We start from the raw sequence: 19688 nt of genomic DNA on the forward strand, positions 1-19688 counted from the left end.
CTCTGAATATGATAAAGAGAAGTTTCTTTCTTTTTTTAGTCTATTTATTTACTTACTGGCTGTGTTGGGTTTTCATTGCTCTTCGTGGGCTTTCTCTGGTTGCAGTGAGTGGAGTCTACTCTCCAGTTTGCAGTGGGTGGGCTTCTCATTGTGGTGACTTCTCTTATTGTGGACACCAACTCTAGGGCGTTCGGACTTCAGTGGTTGTGGCACATGGGCTTAGTAGCCCCATTACATGTGTAATCCTACGGACCAGGGATCGAACCCATGTCTCCTGCATTGGCAAGCAGATTCTTAACCACTGGGCCACCAGGGATGTCCTTGAGAGAGGCTTCCTATTTTTTCGGAGCTCTTCACTGCAGCCTTTTGAATAACTGAGGCCAAAGGCATGTCACACAGCTCTGTGGGCCAGTAGTCAAGGATATCCATTGATACTTAGCCACCATTTTATCTTCCTGCAGTATTATTTTCTGCCTGTTTTCATCTCTCTCATAAGTCTCCCCATTAGCCCACATTCTGTGTATCCGATTTTAATACTGTTTACAATTTGCATTGGTGAAATCCAACTGGACCTATGGCAAAAACTTGCCCTCCCCCCCAAATATAATTCTGTCTCCAACTGTAAGCTTCATTAATTGATTCATTGACTCTGGCTTGCTGGTAAGGATGAATTCTTACAACAAATATATCCAATTCCTGCTAGTGGTAACTTTCATTCTTCCTGGAATAGCAGGAAACATTAATTTTGCATTGGACCCGGGAGTCTCAGGAAGCTGGAATTATAGGCACTGTCTTCCCACCCTTTTCCTCCTCAAAATAAAAATGAAGTAAAATAAAATGAGCAGCTGCCCAGTGGTGAGGCTTGGGGGAAACGTAATGACAAAGAAGAGAAAAGGGCATTAATTTCAGGATGGGGACAGCTGCCGGGCACTATCTCCCTTTGGATTTTGGTTCTTATAGCATCACGATGAGTTATTAATATGTATGATCTGCACTTTATTCAAACATTATAAATCTATGCAGAAGTCTGGTGTTTGGGTTTTCCTTTATAGCTTTCATTCTTCTTCCCAGAATTATCTCATTTTGATCGGGAAACTTTTGCATAAAAAGCACGCAAGGCGAACTCACATTTCCACACCATAAATATTAAAAGAGGGTTAAGCTTTACAGTTTCTTTTCCCATCCCAATGGGAGGAAAGTTAACCTTCTAATCAGGGGGTCATTATTAATCTTTTTACTCACAAACCAAAAGGTAAACTTTAACTTGCCATACAAAATTGTACTCTGTGCTTCCTTTGATTTATGCAAATTGTGAAATATGTATGCCCTGTCTTTTGTACTAAGGTGATACTAAAAATCTAGCAGTAAGTGAACGGAGTTGTTCGGAACAATTGGTCAGCTTATTTTTTAAGGATTAGAGCCAAATCTAGACCTTTTTTAAGGCTTATGACTAAAGTACTTTTTGCTGGATGACTCTGAAGTATGGATCACAGTATGGATTTATCACAGTGAATCTGTAGCAAACAGAAAAGGGAAATGGAACTAGAAAACTTAATGTCTCCTTAGTAGCTTTTTAGCTTCTGAGCAGCTTCCTGTCTCCCGTTTATTGTCATTTTTGTTAGCATAAAGGAGGAGTCATAAATTTTGGTTCCCATGGAAATATAAAGGGATGTGTGAGCTATTTCATTTGGGGATACTGTCTGGTAATCAGGCAGTCTTGGCTCTTGTACTTTCGTGATGGGAAATGAATGTGCTAATTGGTGTTCTTTTTTTGTATTTCAGGAAACCTGCCATATGAATATAAAATAGTGATTGCTGGGAATCATGAACTGACATTTGATAAGGAATTCATGGCAGACCTTGTTAAACAGGACTACTACCGTTTCCCCTCTGTGTCCAAATTGAAACCAGAGGACTTTGACAACGTTCAGTCCCTCCTGACGAACAGTATTTACTTACAAGACTCGGAGGTAACAGTGAAGGGATTCAGGATATATGGTGCACCTTGGTAAGTGTTCATTCCAGCAGTCTTCCCCTCCTTTTTCTTTTAGCTCAACTCTGAGAAAGCATGGTGCCAGCTTAAATGTCTTAACCCAAAACAATCAAGGTGAAATGAAACCTTTATGTTGTATTTCCAACAGAACATGAATTTTGGCACTGCTGTGAATTGTTCGTTGTAATGCAGATTTCTTTAGGCAAGATCAGTAAGGGCAGAGCTTTGGTACAGTAGATGCAAAGTCTGTTTGTGTGACTGGGGCTGCACGTGTATTGGTGGGACACAGAAAAATTTAGGGGAAGGTCACCGTGTTACCCTTCACGCAGATTCAGCCACTCTGAACATTCCATCAGCCTTAGGTGATTCATTTCCTCCTTATGTTTTACTTTGGAAACACTCATGAAATATCTTGCTTAGAGTTTCTCAAATCTTGCTACACATGAGAATCACCTGATCAACTCTGAAGAAATACAGATTTTGAAGCCATACCCACCCCCCACCCCACCCCACCCCCACCAAGATGCTGATTCTCCTTCTTGAGGTGGAGCCCAGTGACCGGTGTTTTTAAAGCTCCCCAAGCAAGACTGATTAGAGAAGGGAATGGCAACCCACTCCAGTATCCTTGCCTGGAGAATTCCATGGACAGAGGAATCTGTGAGGTCGCAGAGTCGGACAGGACTGAGCAACTAATACACACACACACACACACACACACACACACACACACACACACACACACTCACACACACACACACACACACACACACGAATTCCATGGACAGAGGAATCTGTGAGGTCGCAGAGTCGGACAGGACTGAGCAACTAATACACACACACACACACACACACACACACACACACACACACACACACACACACACACACACACACACACACACACACACTCACACACACACACGCAAGAATAATCCCCAGAGAGTTTGCAAGTTATAGGTTAAGAGCTCAGTTCTAGAATTCTTGGTACTGCAGTTCTCAGCTCTAGAAAAGTTGAAGCTGGTACATATTCTTTGGGACCAGATAAGGAAGCGTGTTGATCTTGGCTTTGTCAACTGGCAGTTGTCTGGTTTTGAAGAGGTTAACTTATAGAGGATGAGCCTCAATTTCTGCATCTCTAAGATGGTGAAAATAATACCTACTTTAGAGGGTTATGGTGAGGATTAAATTGGCTGATGTTTGCAATGAATTAAGAATGTCTGGTGGTTTGCTTAGAGCAATATTAATAATTACCACTTTTCAGGCCTTAGCTCTGCTACTAAGTATTTATGTGAACTTAAGCAAGTCACTTAGGTTCTAGAGCCAGTTTTTGCATCTTTAAAATTGGAGTGTTAGATCAGAAAATCAATTGCATAGGGGTCTGGGATTTTTATTTATTTGCTTTCTTACTTTTTGAGAGCCCTATGTGTATACAGAGTACAAAAATTGGCCTTTACTTACGCAACCTAGAAGAGTATCCTGGTCATGCCCTAGGAGTTGTGAATAAGGCTGGAAAAGGACAGAGTGAATTCAGATTGACCACCTCACTCAACTTCCCAGGGCTTCCCTGGTGGCGCAGTTGTAAAGAATCTGCCTGCCTATGCAGGAGACATAAGAGATGCAAGTTCTATCCCTGAGTGGGAAAGATCCCCTGGAGTAGAAAATGGCATTCCATTCCAGTATTCTTGCCTGGAAAATTCCATGGACAGGGGAGCCTGGTGGGCTACAGTCCATGGGGTCACAAAGAGTCAGACAGGACTGGGCATCCACACACCCCTACTCAACAGTTTGGATTGTCCTCTGTAGAATAGAAAGTTGAGACATTTCCTGTAATTTTTTTTTTCTAGCTTTACTAGTTAGTATCCAGAAGGACTGATTAGTGGATACAGGAAGAATGTTAGTCGTTCAGTCATGTCCAACTCAGTTCGGATCTCACTGAAGATTTTTTTGGTTAAAATTAATATTCCCAGAACTGCTGTAATCTGAACGTTGATTTAGGAATGCTTACATCAGTGTTTCTGTGCAGGGACAACAGATTTCCCATTTCCACCGCTTATTCAACGTTTGGACTTGCACTTTTCGCTGAACACCTCCATGTCTCTGTTTTCTCATCTCTAAAGTGGGAAATAGCAATTTTACTTTTCTCTCATGGTTGTCGTGAGTGAGTTAATGCGTCCATAGCATGCAGAAGGCTTTCTGATGTAAGAATAAGCACTTGATAAGTGCTAGCTGTTACTGGCCTAGTGGGGTTGGTGTTTCCAATCTACTTTGTCCTTCGTCCACCTTTGTACAAAGACGGTCACTCTCAGAGTCAGATGCAGTGGGGTCTAACCTTAGTTCAGCCTCTGGTGACTGCGTGACAAATCTGTTAGCTACTTTGTAAAACCAAGGCAATGAGGTCTGCCCCACTTTCTCTATGATGCCACTCACTTCAGTAGTCACCCAAATTAGAATATTCAAAGAGCATGTATTTGTGGACATGCTTGATTATTTTAATGTTTTGTACAATTTTTAGCCTCTTTCATTATTAAGAATTTGATTGGAAGCAAATTTGGGGGGATTTATATCAGAGCTGTTACTTTTATCCTGTCAGCAAAAAAGATGTTTCCATCCCTGGGATTCACAAGTAGGTGGATGGCTGCTTAGTAACCCATCAGCTATTCCAACCCCAAAATAATGTGAACTGATTTAAGAATTTTTTTAACTTTTTATTTTATGTTAGAATATAGCCAATTAGCAGTGTTGTGATAGTTTTACCTGGACAGCAAAGGGATTCAGCTATACATATATCTTTTCTCCTCCAAACTACCCTTCCATCCAGTTTGGCACATGACATCGAGCAGAGTTCCATGTGCTGTATATACTAAGACCTTGTTGGTTATCCATTTTAGATATAGCAGTGTGTGTATATCCATCCCAAACTCCCTAACTGTCCCTCCCCCTGGTAACCATAAGTTCATCCTCTAAGTCTGTGAGTCTGTTTTGTAAGTTAGAACTGATTTAAGTTTGATTTCCATTCTTTCCCAATGACTTTTCCAGAGAAAATATTAAGTTCTGATTTGCTGATATTGCTATTGGTTTTAATTTAAAAACAAATCAAAATGAGAACCTTGATACTAAGGATTTCCATCATGTCACAGATTTCTCAAAAGTAGTTGCCATCTGACCAGGGAGAGAGCTATTAACTCATTTACAAAATGTGAATTGTGACTCAGTTTTGCTTTAAACAAGGTATATTAGTTCATATTCATTCCATGCTTATAACTTGTAGCACCGCTGAAAGCTTCCTAAAGACCAGAGAGAATTAACGCAGTGTCTCCTGACTTATAATTTAGGAGGAATTTGTATGTGGAAAACAGCTTAAAACAATCCTGAGCCCACGTGGGTGTTTGCAATTGGAGTGCACTGTGGTACTTATTACATCTGCAAGGAAGAGGGTTTGGCTGTGATTTGATGGGTCTGGGAAAATGCAGTGACCTACACTGAAGAAGTAAATAGGGTGCCTTGTCCTGGAAGAAAGGTGTTTCCTTGGAAGGAAGGCAAGAGTTGACTAGTTCCCAAGAGGAGGTGGGAGGGTGGGTGGTGGGAACCTGGCTCGGGAGGCCTTCTGTCGGATTCTGTGGCTTCTGTATATATTCCTTCACCTCATCATTTTTCTAGTAGTCTTAAAGAAAGGAATCAGGCGTGATGTATTGTCACAGGACTAACAGTGCAGTTAAAGCTTTTCTTAATTTCTCCTATTACCTTTTTCTCTCTCTCTTTCTCTGGGGGACAGAAGAAGGTATTGTGTGGCCTGGTGGTTAGATCTGCCGAGGACTCTACTCTTGTTCAGCAAAGCTCGTAGATTTCTTATATCCCTCTGTGGTTCTTTGCCACCGAGATGGTTCCTAATCTCTTATGGTCACTTTCAGCTCTTGTGTGTCTTTTCCAAATGCTGATCAGAGGAGACAAAATTCTCATCTGTCAGCTATCAGCCACTGTGCTAATTCACTCACTCCCTGCTGGCCTGGCCAGGGTGGAGGAGAGGTGGCGTTTTGAAGTCATCTTTGTATTTTTGGTTACTGGATCTGTAGCCAGCATTTTAGTGCAAGCAGATTTCAATAAATTCACTCGTGGGACTTGATATTTAAAAGTTGACTAGCCTCTTCTTTTTTCTTTTTAAATTTCAGTTGTTCTTTTGCTACCAACATGCTTATGTAGGAAAAAAAAGAAAAAAATCTGGGTACAAACGGATCAGTAGCAAAGCTGCAAAGAGTAAGAAGTCCATCTTGCTCTGACCTGAGCATGGCCGTGGTATTGTTCGGCAATGTACCTCGTTCCCCTCCTGAACAGAAATGCAGAGCTAGTCTCCCGTGGCTTTTAATGAAAATGAGTGGGGCTTTCCAACGTCCAGGAATTTGATCTCTATGCTGACCAAGGGTCAGGAACAAAGAGCACACTTTTTCATGTTAGAGTAGGCCCAGGTGTAATTTGTCAGATTTAGTAACTGTGGAGGAAGTGCCTGAACTTCTGCAGCCAGAAAATTAGATGGAGTCCCAGGCAGCGAAATTCTAAAATGGTTGAAACAGCAAGAGAAAGCCCATCAAGCTGCGTTTTCAAAGGAAGTTTGAGCAGGATATATTTTCTCCTTTCTTCTCTCCCCCTCATTTTGGATCATCAATATGTTGAGTTCGTCCATGCCTTTAAATGTAATTTTCTCAGTGTTTTTCAAAGTGGGAGTTAAGTGTTGATTCAACTCTCTGCCGCATTTATACATAATTGTGTTTGCACACAAACAGCTACAAGGTTGCTCCCATTTCCTTGTTCTGATCAGCCCCGTGGTACTTCACCCTGTCTGAAGAGCTTCAGATGTTTTTGTTTCCAATTATAAGTTTTGGGATGCATCATGTATTTTGCTGACAGTCTTCAAGTTCTGGCAATAGTGAACAAATTAACAGCAGATATTGAGTGAGAGGATTAGAAAACCAATGGGCAACTCATATGATAGAATTCAGATACGGGGATGAGTGGAATGGGCTCATTTATTTTATTTTCATAGTCATACTTTGTAATTAACTAGGGCCGAAAAGAAAGAAACATCTCTACATTCAAGAGGAATGTCCATGGATGCTAAAGAACAGCGATGTAGGAACAATATTGTTTCTGTACCACAGTCTCAAGGATTCCAGCTTTTATTCAGGAGGGTTCAGGAAGGTCTTGGCACAGAGGAAGGTCTGTGTATGTGTGTTAAACAAATATGCACTCTGCTTCTGCACGGTTCTGTTTAAAGGCCCAGGCTAGCATTTCATTTTTCTTGGCCCTGGGCCCGAGGACTCTCCCATTCTGAAACCTATGGCGGATTTGCCCTGGTCTAGAGTTTCGGGCTCTGTTTACATTTTCGCCTGCTTCAGAATGCAGCGGACTTGCTCTTAAAGCTGCACGGGATCAGATTCACTTCTGGTTTAACAACCGCCTTGTTTATTTGGAAAAGGAGAAAGCAACACCAGTCCCCTGGCTTCCTACCTCCCATCAGAGGCCCTGTCAGTAAATACCATGGCAGAAGCTGGTGTATGAGAGTTTGGGATGTTGGATCCAACTCGTACCTCTCTGCCCGCTGAGTCCAAACCTTTAAAACCTGTCATGTGCTTTTATTGGTTGTATAGTGAATGCGGAAGGAGACACGTATGTGTTCTTGGGCAATCATTTATGCTTAATATCGGTATTGGGCATGATTTAAATTTTTACCTGAAAATTCTGAGAGACCAACTCAAATAGCCAACATGATAAGAAACATATTTGGATGGTATATTTCACTTAGGGAACTTTCATATGTGTTCAGTTGGGCTTTGCAACAATTCTAAATAGTTAAAATTTTAAAAAATTCTAAACAATTAAAATGCAAAGGGTGTGTATTAATAATTATTAACAAGAGCCAGCTTTTGCAAGTGCTAGTATGTCATGATGGTGTTGCCTTCATTTGACAAAGAAGCTCAAGACTGAGTATTTGGCAGAGAAGGTGACGTGCCCAAAGTTAGTCTGGAGAAAGACAGGGCTAGAATCAGGGCTTGCCTAGTGGCTTTTTCAGTAAAGAATCTGCCTGTAATACAGAGGGAACCTGGAGACTCGGGTTCGATCCATGGGTCAAGAAGATCCCCTGAAGAAGGGAATGGCAACTCACTGTAGTATTCTTGTCTGGAGAATTCCATGGACAAAGGAGCCTGGTGGGCTACAGTGCATGGGTTGCAAAAAGTTGGACATGACTGAGTGAATCACACACACACATACACACACACACACACACACACACACACACAGCACTAGAATCCAGTGTTCCTTTGAGGAGCTTTCGAGGCTGAGGGAGAGTATCCTAGTAACTGCAGATGTCACTCTACTCCTTGACCTGAGGCAACTCAGGAAGTGGCCACATGGAAGTCTTGACTGTTCCCGTCTGGTTGTGAAAAAGGACACACAGAAATCCAGGCCAGTCCTTCCAGGAGCTCTCAGGCTTCAGTGGTGAGGTGTTTGAGGGGGGAAATGGGAATGTTGGGGGAACGGAAGAAAAGAATGGTCCAGCGTCTTTTGCATAATATGCTGCAGAATCTAGGGTTTAAAAAATGGGAACCTATACGTCAGTCCATCCTAAAGGAAATCAGTCCTGAATATTCTTTGGAAGGACTGATGTTGAAGCTGAAACTCCAATACTTTGGCCACATGATGCGAAGAACTGACTCATTAGAAATGACCCTGATGCTGGGAAAGATTGAAGGTTGGAGGAGAAGGGGATGACAGAGGATGAGATGGTTGGATGGCATCACTGACTCAATGGACATGAGTTTGAGCAAACTCCGGGGGGAGTTGGTGATGGACAGGGAAGCCTGGTGTGCTGCAGTCCATGGGGTCACAAAGAGTCAGACACGACTGAGCGACTGAACTGAGCTGAACTGAATACCTCAGTGTGTCGTAAGACGTGGGCCAGTTCCTCTGGTCCTTCTGCTTCATGGGGACAACTTCCATCCCCTTTGCCGAAGAGCTGCTGAGAGAGACGGCAGCCCTGGGCACACGCACCAAGAAGGAAGTGCTGGCTGAGGGTCCCCACTGAAGTCGGGCTCACATGGCCCCATGCGCTGTGCTCCAGGCAGACTTGGACTTCCACACTGAGACCCCGTCGCTGGCTACTGGGCATTCCTTCATTTTCTCATGTCACACTGATAGGCTCCTCTTTAACCCGGAGTCGTTGGGGGTGGATGGAAGGAGATGATACAGTGGCTGTAAGTGCCACAAGAGCAGGGGCCTCCATCCCTACCCTGGAGCCTGGCACACAGTGGATGCTCAGTCCATTTCTGCTAAATAAATGAATGAGCATGGTGGTGGTAGAGATGTGTCTGTGGCTCCTGGACTGTAGGTCTACACTTACGAGACACTCAGTTGCAAAAGAAAAGAAAATATTTCTCAGACAAGATCAAGCATTGCTATGAATCTGCAAGGACCACTAGAGATGGTAGAACAAAGTGGAGCCAAAGAAAGGGCTAACCTATGCCCGTGAGCTCCTTATGGACACATCTAGATCCTTCCCGAACGTTCGAAAAGTAGAGTGCATGAAATCTCTCCAAGTGAGCCTGGTCTCATGAAGGTGAGGAAGGGGAGTGATGAGACAGACCTTGAAGGCAGCGAGAACTTTGAAAGACAGGCTCCAACAGTATTTTTACACTCTCAGTTGTCAGTTCTTTACTTCAGTTGCCTTATCCCCATGCTCTGGGTAGCTACAGAAGTTTCTTTTAGATTTGGAGACTATCTCTTTAAGCTAAAGTAAAAGCAACCGGCGTAAAGTGTGAGTTTGGCCAGAAGCTAAACCAAGTGGGCCTTCAGAATGTCCTTTGGATATTAGAAACCAGGTATTGAACATATGACACTTCTTGATGGTTGCGTTCTCAATGGCTGAATTCTTAGAGTTGAATTAAAGCCACATAGATTCTGTACCATTTACTTTCAAGCAGTGTGACAAACATGTATTTCTTATTTAATCCTTTGAGTTGTAAGTGTACCGTGGATTTCTCCAGATGTTACCAGACACGGAGCCCGCTGGGGTCCCTTTGACAGGTGGGACCCATGTTGGCCTGGTTCCACGCTCTGCCTTCCTGCACTTCCTGCATAGCTTTCCCCTGTATTTCAGGCGTGCCCACGAGGAAGTCCAAGTAACTGTTCGTGTTCCTTTGGTCCTCCTGATGATGAGAGCGAATGGGCTTTGGAGTCCAGCTAGGAAGCTGCCCCTTCTACCCAGTTCTTCCTCTTTGCCAGGTACAGGGGCCTCCCAAGAGGTGGCACTAGCAGTAAAGAACCCGCCTGCCAATGCAGGTTAGACAGAAGGGACTCGGGTTCGATCTCTGGGTCAGGAAGATCACCTGGAGGAGGGCATGGCAACCTCCTCCAATATCCTTGCCTAGAGAATCTCATGGACAGAGGAGCCTGTCGAGCTATAGTCCATGGGGTCACAAAGAATCCGACATGACTTAATGACTAAGCATTGCTCAGGTGGCCCATTTGCCCTTTCTAATGCGTCTGCCCCATTGCCAAAGTTGTTTCACAACAGAATCATGGTCATCAAAGCCATGCTGTGTTCTGGGAGAGGCCCTCTGCCTTTTGCATACCTTCTGCATATCCCATTTCACAGGTGAAACTGTGGCTCAGAGATGAAGCAACTTACTTAGGGAGGGAACTGAGATCTACATGATAAAACTGAGACAGGTTGTTAGGCTGTGTCTGTAAGAAGGCCATCAAGGTATGTCACGTAGCCTCCCGAGGAGTCACCTGTGAGCCTGTGGGAGCTTGTTGGGGGATAGGCGAAAAGGTGCTGTGTTCAGGGGCATCCCTCTGACAGTGATGGCTTTGTTGAACCTGGGCTGAGTTCTCTTGTTGATCCCCTCTTTCCTTAAACCATTAGTCCTTCAGGTTAACAAAACTGCCCGCTGGACCTCCCCATCAAGGAGATATACCCTGAAAGTTCTGATTCCCAGACTGGATGTAGCTTAAACAGCGGCAGCTCTGTTCTGCCTACTGACGGGAGAAGCGGGGGGCGTGTAGAGGCCACAGCCTTCGGATGCAGCTGTCTGCAGCAAGCTTGCGTCTCAGTTTTACCATGTAGAACTCACCTCGTTTCATACTTGAGTCACAGTTTCATCTGTAAAATGGGTATGCAGACAACAGTAACTACTGTTTCTTGAGCATCACTCAGATACAGGTATTTTACATAAAATAGTTTTTAAGCCTCAACTGTCATCCGGTAAAGGAAGTAATATTACCTCCCGTTTGGGAGTTGATAAAAATTGAAGTTTTATGATGAAAATGGATAAGTTAAATACTACAGAAAGATACTCATTGCCTTAACAGCAGAACTGGAAGTCTAACCCCAAAGCCTTTATTATTTTCACTACTCCATATATGTTTCATGGCATTAAAATTCGATTATGTATGTTATGTTCCTAGCACTCAGTAAATCCACAGTAAATACTATTTTCTTTCCTGGAAGGAAATATCGATAGTTGTGTAGTTTTGTGATGGCTGCTTTTGTTTGTTTGTTAGATTTCTTTTCTATTATGATATACTAGAGTAGAAGGGAAGAAGCAAAAAGGGACAGAAATGAAGTGAATAGGAAACTTTGTCTAGGAAAATAGTCACCCTGTATGTGTATGTGTGTGAGGCAGAGGAGAGAATTTTTAAAAGCAAACATTGTACAGTTTTTTTTGCACAGCAAGTTGCTAATGATCTGGATAAGTGAAAATCATTTAGGAAAGAAACCCCATATATTTGCAGCATGTGGTCAAAGGATGTGGAAGAGTAAATAGATGTCTGTTAAATGAAGACATATGGGGTGTTTTAAGGTCACTTACATGGAGCGTCATTTTAAATGTATGAGTAACATTGGGTACTGCGTTTTCACCCAGAAAAAATAAAGGTGATCTTGGATGGGAACTATAAATTGAAAGTGGAATGTTCCGTGAGGGTTCCTGAAACAGGAAGTTAGTGGCACACTTTGAAAGCCTTTGGGTTAGCAGAATGTGTCTGCATTCCACAAAGAGCAGAAAAAATGAGTTGCAAATCTGCTTTAATTCAGAAGGAGATACAGGAAGACTGTTTTGCACAAATATTAGAAAAGATCAGCTTGGTTAAAGTGTAAATACAATTACTGTGTCTAAAGTGTCTAAGTACGAAATTTGCAACAAAAAAATGAAAAATAAATGAAGAGAAGCACCTGGTTTATAAAAGCCTAATATCTGGCATGGTGGATTTTGGATGGATCTCTATTTTTTTTAAGTGGTGCTAAAATTTCATAGAACCTCCAGTAAATCAGCATTGAAGACTAAATAAAACCAATGCTAACAGTGTAAAGGGGAAAAAAATCAGAGCTGACAGACTGACTTTCCATTTTCTCCCCTAATTTGTTATCAGCTTCTTTTACATATGATGTACAAAATGATGGCATTTAAAAAGAAATGCCTCTGATGCCTGTCTGGCTTCATAAATGGAGATGACTATTTCTCTCACTACATTTCAAGCTGCTGTATGTATTGAAATGATGGGACGAATCAGTCCTAACTCTGAATCCTCTGAATCCAGTAAGGAGTGCTGACCTTCAATGCCAAACAAGGCTTTTATAAGCAATGCGAAGTAGCTTGGAGCACCATGATTCTAGAGACGGGGTTTTTAAAGACGGAAATTAGGGGGGAAATGTTTTTATTGTCTTAATGCTTTAAAAGTCCAACCTCTCCAGCTTGGATGGCAGGAGAGTTTGGGAGAGAATAGATACATATATGTATATGGCTGAGTCCTTTGCTGCCCACTTGAAACTATCACATTATTAATCAGCTATATGCCGATATAAAGGACTTCCCAGGTGACTCATTGGTAAAGAATCTGCCTGCTATGCAGGAGACAGGGGTTCAATCCCTGGGTCGGGAAGATCCCCTGGAGAAGGAAATGGCAACCCACTCCAGTATTCTTGCCTGGAGAATCCCATGAACAGAGGAACCTGGTGGTCTACAGTCCATAGGATCACAAAGAGTTGGACACGACTGAAGTGACTGAATGTGCACGCGTGCCAGTAGAAAATAAAAAGTTTTTGTAAAAAAAAATCAATTGACCAAAAAAAAAAAAGAAGAATGGCCAGCTCCTCAAATCACTAGTTGTAATTGGGGCCTCTATTCTGAATCAAGGACCTATAGAAGAAAAGTGTCTTGCTTTGATCTTTTCAAAACAAGGTAAAAGATGCTGGATTAAAACCTAATCAGAAATTGTTGGAGGTAAAACTATTAATAGCTGGAAATAAGCTGTTGGGCTATTAACAGCCAATCCCTACTTTTATTTTTTCTTTTTGGGTGTTATGACTTAAGGAGAAAAATTGTGGAAAGGACATTTGTTTAAGAAACTCAATCTGTGAGTTTTGTTTTTACATTATTTAAATAAATTAATACATAGGAAGCTCTTGAGATTGAGAATTTTAAGCTTTATTTGTGATGCCTTTGTTACTAAACATTTTTTAATGCTTACATTTTTCCCAGTGAAATAGCCAAGACTAAGTTTTTTGCTTTTTTTCTTTAACCTTGTCTCTCTCTTAAAAAACTGTCATAATTCTGTAAGAAGTACTTACCTGTAGGTCCCACAGAATGAATAAGAAAGACCGGAGACCTAAGCGTGTATCTATAATGCTGGCCCTGACCTTTGTGCTTTTAAATAGCTTTTCCTGGAGGCAAATTCTGTGTGGTTTGCTGGCGAACCGAGCAGCTTCGTAGGCAGGCCCAGGAGAGGTGAGGGAATTTTTAGGGTATTGACTGTCTGCCTACATTCAAACACACCATATGTGCAGTTCAGTACTACTCGTAAAGGGAAAATCTGATATTAAGGAGGGTATTGGTTTTTTAAGGTTATTTGCTCTAGAAATTACCTCTGTAGAGTTTGAACTGTGTTCTGAAAAGTCTGAAAGGAGCAGGATCATTTCTTTGGAAATTTTGGAAGTTTGTCTAGCTTGTAAACTCACAAGCCTTCTCTAAAGTCAGTTCTGAGGTTTTATAACTGTTGATATTTATGATTTTCATTGTAAGTGTGTTTTTACTTTGTGGATTGTTGAAATAAAATCATTGGATTATTAATAGAACAGAATATGAATATGCCAGAGAAATTTCATTTTCTTTGTCCATTGATTCAAGTATTCTTCTTGTGAATGAGGCCAAAAAACTGGTTTTTCTGGATTTCTACAAGTAAGAACAGAACCAAAAAAAAAAAAAAAGGAAAAGGAAAATACTTACTGCAGAATATCAAGGTTAGGAATCATACAAAAAACAGACATCTCAATTCCTAAAGATTATGTTTCTCAAGCTGTGTAAACTGTCTTCAGTTAAGCAGACACGCACATGGATGAAAGCTTTGCAATTCCAGGAAAAAAATTCACCCACTCACCTGGTTTTTCTCATTCAAGAATTAGTATCGAACATCAAGAGGGTCATGGTATGTTTTTCTTCTTAAATTTAGCAGTAAGCTTTTCAAAAGCCATATGCCTGCCAAAAATACACAGAGGTGTATCAATAGCATCATGAAAATGTATATACAGAAAAGGAAAACTGAAAGGTAATAGCTGCAAGTATAACATTGATTTTCTTGTATGAATTTTTTTTCTTTCATTCTGCTTGCCTGAGACTTCATATATTCTTACAGTGGTTAGGTTTTATTTTTACAGTCAGGAGAAAAGGCCACATTCTCTAGTTGTAAAATGTATGCCGGGGTAATGTGGACATTGACTCTCGTATTTTTTCTAACTTCATGCCGCTGGTGTGTGTCTGGTTCTTGCGTGACTGTGGGCATGCACGTATGCACGCGCTCCCAGGGTGACCTGGGTGACAGGCCATTGCCCAGGATGGGGAGGTGGGTGTGTCTGCTCATCATCAAAGGCTGTGTGTGCCTGGCTGAAGTGGAAGGGTTCCCTGAAAGCATCGGTCTGTACCTCATTCGGCTGAAAATTCTTACTTCCAAAGCTTTTAACTCAGACTCGCCCAAAGAAGGTGGAGCCCAGACGCCTCATTTGGGGCTGGGGTGACTGATAGAACCCCGCTCTCTTCGGGGCTGCGTTTTGATTCATCCCCGAGTGTCATCTGGGTCTGTGGGTCTGGCTGTACGGGATGCGACTTCAGTCAAGGAAAGCCTGGTGCCTACCTTTGCTTATTTGTATTCCGGTGCTGTACCCTCCCCTCCTCTCCTGTGTCTTTGTTCTATTAATCTGCAAAACAGGGCTTGACTTGTGATTAGTCCTTGGAGCTTGTTTCTATTAATCAGCCTGCAAAACAGGTCGACTTGGACGCTTTTGTTCCAGAGCTTAATGTGTTCTCCTTGTCAGGCTGTGGTTTAGGCTGCGCGGTTTGCCTTAAATGGGACCAGGCGGAGAAATTTGGTTTTTATATACCGATCGCATTGTGAAGAGAGAAAATACCTTTGGAAGAGACAACAGGAAAATGCTAATGTAGAATTATTGAGCTGTGTTTTAGGAAGCAGAAAAGTTTATGGAAAATATAACTTGCGTCGCCCGGTTGTATTGTAGAACGCATTGCAGAGTGCAGTAGACTGGAAGAGAAATAAAGCGTTATTTATGTTATATAGCTGAGAAGTTTGGTGTCCAGCAAATGTTGCCTATTGGCTATCATTTTATGTGTATTTGAAATGTAGTTTTATTTTGATACTTAAAGTGGAAGTAGTTTCATTTTAGCTACAATATTTAATAATTATCAAAAGATCCAATACAATTGTGTGAGTTTCTTTGCGTTTTTTCTTTCCACCTTCCTTTGACTAAAAGACCTTGCCACAGATTAAAATTCCTCTGCCTGTTAGGTAGGGGGAAACTCTGTATCAATTTTGTTATCTTCATTATCAAGGGACAAGCATTGACCTAACTGTGTTAGAGCAAGTGTGGGCGAGCTGAGTGATGATTATAAATTGCTTTGTAAAATGCTCATTATCACCATTTAAAACATTCTGCTAACTCTAGTGTGTGAAGGCTAGGATTGCGGAAAAGAATTTTAATGTGTAACTTTTCCCAGTGATAGCAACACTGTGGGACAAACACTGTTTTCTGTGGGAAGTCATCTTTTACATCTCTAAAAATTTCTTATAAATAACAACCCCCCCTGCAAATAATAATAAAGAAATCTTTGAAGTATATGCAAGGAGCAAAACTGTCAGAGTCCCAAATTAAATTTGTCATCAGTGATAAATTTAGTGCTGTAAGATACTTTAATAAGTGCTTCAACTTGATTTATTGGTTTTGTTAGTTAACAAGAGTATATTATGTCTTGTACAGAACTTAGCAGAAGCAATTTCTGACTAGACCTTCCTTGATTTAAAAAAAATGATGTCTCATTTTAGTCACTGTGGTAATTATTTTAGTGCCAAATTGGAAGGTAAGCACACTGCAGTTCTGTCATTAATATAAAAAAAAAGAGAAAAATGTCAAAATGCAAAAGGGAAAACATTTGAGCTGTTCCAGTTCTTTATTTTGTGCATACTTTATTTCCTCCGTGTGTATACAGGCTGTCTAGGCTGTTTCCCTGGTTGGGACTAAGTTGGAGCCTCTACATATAGAGTCACTAATGAGTGTCAGGATTCAGCTGCTAATTTGAAAGGCCTTGTGGCTCTTTCACCCCAGACACTAGCAGCTTCATTAGACTCTGCTTTGTCCAGCCTGACCTTTGCTGGCCTCTAGATCACAGCTAAATACCAGCGCTACACCAACACCCTCGCATTGAAGCAGTCCAGACATGATTCCTTTGGTGCCTATCTTATCAGAATCTGCTACTGACATAAACTTGGGGCCTCATGCTGCATAATTACGATTACCTTCCCCTGAAGAGGCCCTATATCCTCACACCCATGAGAGTGTTCACTTGATTGGAGCTTTGAATTTTAGAGCAATTCGCATATTTTTCTGTCCTTTTTTTTTAATGGACTCTTTATAGGCATAACTTTTAAAATGTGTCTTTATATGAAAAGCAACAAAAAGGATTCCCCCCCCCCCCGAATTGGGTAAGGAAAATACATGCTATTTATTCTTAATGGCATCAAAAAAGAAAAAAAGAAAAGAAAATCTAATGGTATTTTTTTTTTCTTTAGAGGTTTGTCCTTGGGAGTACACTCTTCTTCAAATCAAACCAGTTAGCAAGCAGGTGGAGAAGAGCTTTCTGTTTGTTTTGCCCTTTTAAATATACTGAGATGTAAAACATTGATATGATTCGTCAAGCTTTAGGTTGTTGGGAAGGAGAGCCTTTATTTCTCAGCGTCATTTGTTTGTAGATTCTCCGCCTGCTGTTCCCAGTTCCCAGAGAAATTATTCTGTGTAAGTTTAAAATTTACCCTATATTTGCTACAAAGCAGTAGTCAGGTGGAGTAGTCCTTTGGCATGGACTGTGATAATCAGCCAGGAAAATGAATCCTTATAAATTTCTGTCTCATCAGAACCAGTCTTCCAAGCCAGGTCTCCTCTGGTGATCTTATTTTGAAGTGGTTTGAGTTCTTCCTTTTTTAAGGAGAGTCACAAAACTAGAGATGGGCAGGAGCTCGCCGATTGCATCACTTTTTCCACCCCTTTGGCCAGTGGCTCCCCTCCCTCCAGCATATTCCCTGGTGTTCCATTCAGCCTCAGTTAAGATGCTAAGACCAGAGAGGCTTCTTACTCAGGCCCCCTGGGAGAGTGTCCCACGGCCCTTGACATGTGCATCTGCTTTCAGGCACGTGAGCTGAAGTTTTCTCTTGTTTTAAAAATGTTCTTACCTTCGGTCACTCTTCTTACTCCTTGACCCACAGGAATGTCTCCTGTCTCAGTCAAACAGAGACACAATCCACACATGTCTGGTTTTGTGTGTTTATCCTCTTCATTCAAAATAACAACATTATTTAGGGAGCTTTCTCTTTATTAACCATGTGTTTGGGGGAAAAAAAAAAGGTAAAGTGTTAGTCGCTCAGTGGTGTCTGACTCTTTGTGACCCCATGGACTGTAGCCGACCAGGCTCCTCTGTTCATGGGATTCTCCAGGCAAGAATAATGGAGTGGGTTGCGGATTCCTCTTTCAGGGGATCTTCCTGACCCAGGGATCGAACCTGAGGCTCTTGAGTCTCCTCCATTGGCAGGAAGATTCTTTACCACTGAGCCACCTGGGAAGCCCATAGAATCTAGGTGAAGACTCTGTAAAAGCTTGTTTTTAGATGGACAAAATTAAATGTATCAAAAGTCCTTGGTTCTTGACACACTGTTATCATGAGTTTCTGCAAATCCCTTATTATTATTGTGTTATTTATCCCTTATTATTTATTGTGTTATGAATACTTTAGTAAACATCCATTGACCCACACCACACAGAAAACTACCCATGACAGTAATTTGTGTTTGTCTATGTGCTTTCACCTCTGTTACTGTTCTGTCATCCTCCACACATACATTAATTTGAATTTTGTCTTTTCAAATATGTACAGGGAAAGCTTTTGAATAATTTCAACATTCATTCATAAAAACTCAGCAGTTAGGAGTAGAAAGGAGCCTCATCATTTTATACAGGGTCACAACCTACAGTTAGCATCAGAGTTTATGGTTAGCATTGAATGCTTTCAAACTAAGATTAGGAAAATGTAAGCCTTCTTGGACTCATAGTTCTAGTCACCAGTTTTTGGAGGCCCTAAACAGCATGATAAAGCACGAAAAAGAAATAGAAAGAATGAAGACTGTAAAGGAAAAAGTAAAATTTTCTCTTTTTTGCATGTGACATGGTTGTTCATTTAGAAAATTGGAAGGAACCTCCAAAACAACAAAATTCTAAGCTATTTCTAAGAATTAAGAAGTAGTAAGTAAGTTTAGCAAGGTTAGTATATAAAAAAGTAACATTATGTATTCAACATAAAATTGAAAATGAATTTTTAAAATGTTAAAATACTGTAGTACCAGAGCTTCCCAGGTAACACAGTGATAAAGAATTTGCCTGCCAATTCAGGAGACACAGGAGACTCAGGTTTGATCCCTGGGTCAGGACGATCCCCTGAAGGGAAATGGTAACCCACTCCAGTGATCTTGCCTAGAGAATCCCATGGAGAGAGGAGCCTGGCAGGCTATAGTCCATAAAGTTGCAAAAAGTCAGACGTAACTGAGCATGCATATAGACACAATAGTATCAGGACCATAAAATGCAAAGGGTAAATATATTAATAATAGAAAATCTGAGTATCTTTTCACTGATAACTAAACAATATTTCTGAAAGAATTAAAGAAGACTTAAACAAGTGAAGATATACTATATTTGTAGACTGTTCTCCCTAGATTGATCTGTAGGCGCAAACTTAGTCTACCAGCTGACTTATGATTTTTGGAAATAAACAAGTTTGATTCTAACTTTTTTTGAAAGTGAAAAAAGATCTAGAATAGCTGAAAGAAATTAAAAAATAAAAGTTGGTGGACTTACATTTTCTAATTTTTGGACTTACTATAAATCTTTTAATAACCAAAACTCTGATAATGGTGTTATGGTATAAAATATACACATGTAAATCAATGGAAGAGAAAAAGAGTCTGGAAACAGACTCACACATATATGATCAAATGAGGTTTGACACAGTGCCAAGGCAATTAAAAGGGGAAATAGTAGTCTTCAGTCATTGATACTTGGACAAATAAATGTCATATGGAAAACCGTGACTGATACCTC

The 19688-nt window shown here is 41.1% G+C and overlaps 1 protein-coding gene across 2 annotated transcripts in view; it reads left to right on the plus strand.

The window, feature by feature from the left end:
- The window catches only part of MPPED2 (metallophosphoesterase domain containing 2), a 201587-nt gene that overhangs the window by 101535 nt on the left and 80364 nt on the right, over nucleotides 1-19688 (plus strand). For both annotated transcript variants that reach the window (XM_065944243.1, XM_065944244.1), the window contains exon 4: nucleotides 1783-2008. In XM_065944243.1, the coding sequence (XP_065800315.1) occupies nucleotides 1783-2008 (226 nt within the window). The remainder of the gene's footprint in view (nucleotides 1-1782; nucleotides 2009-19688) is intronic.

This window comes from Muntiacus reevesi, chromosome 9 (genome assembly GCF_963930625.1).
Source record: "Muntiacus reevesi chromosome 9, mMunRee1.1, whole genome shotgun sequence".
NCBI classification, from domain to species: domain Eukaryota; kingdom Metazoa; phylum Chordata; class Mammalia; order Artiodactyla; family Cervidae; genus Muntiacus; species Muntiacus reevesi.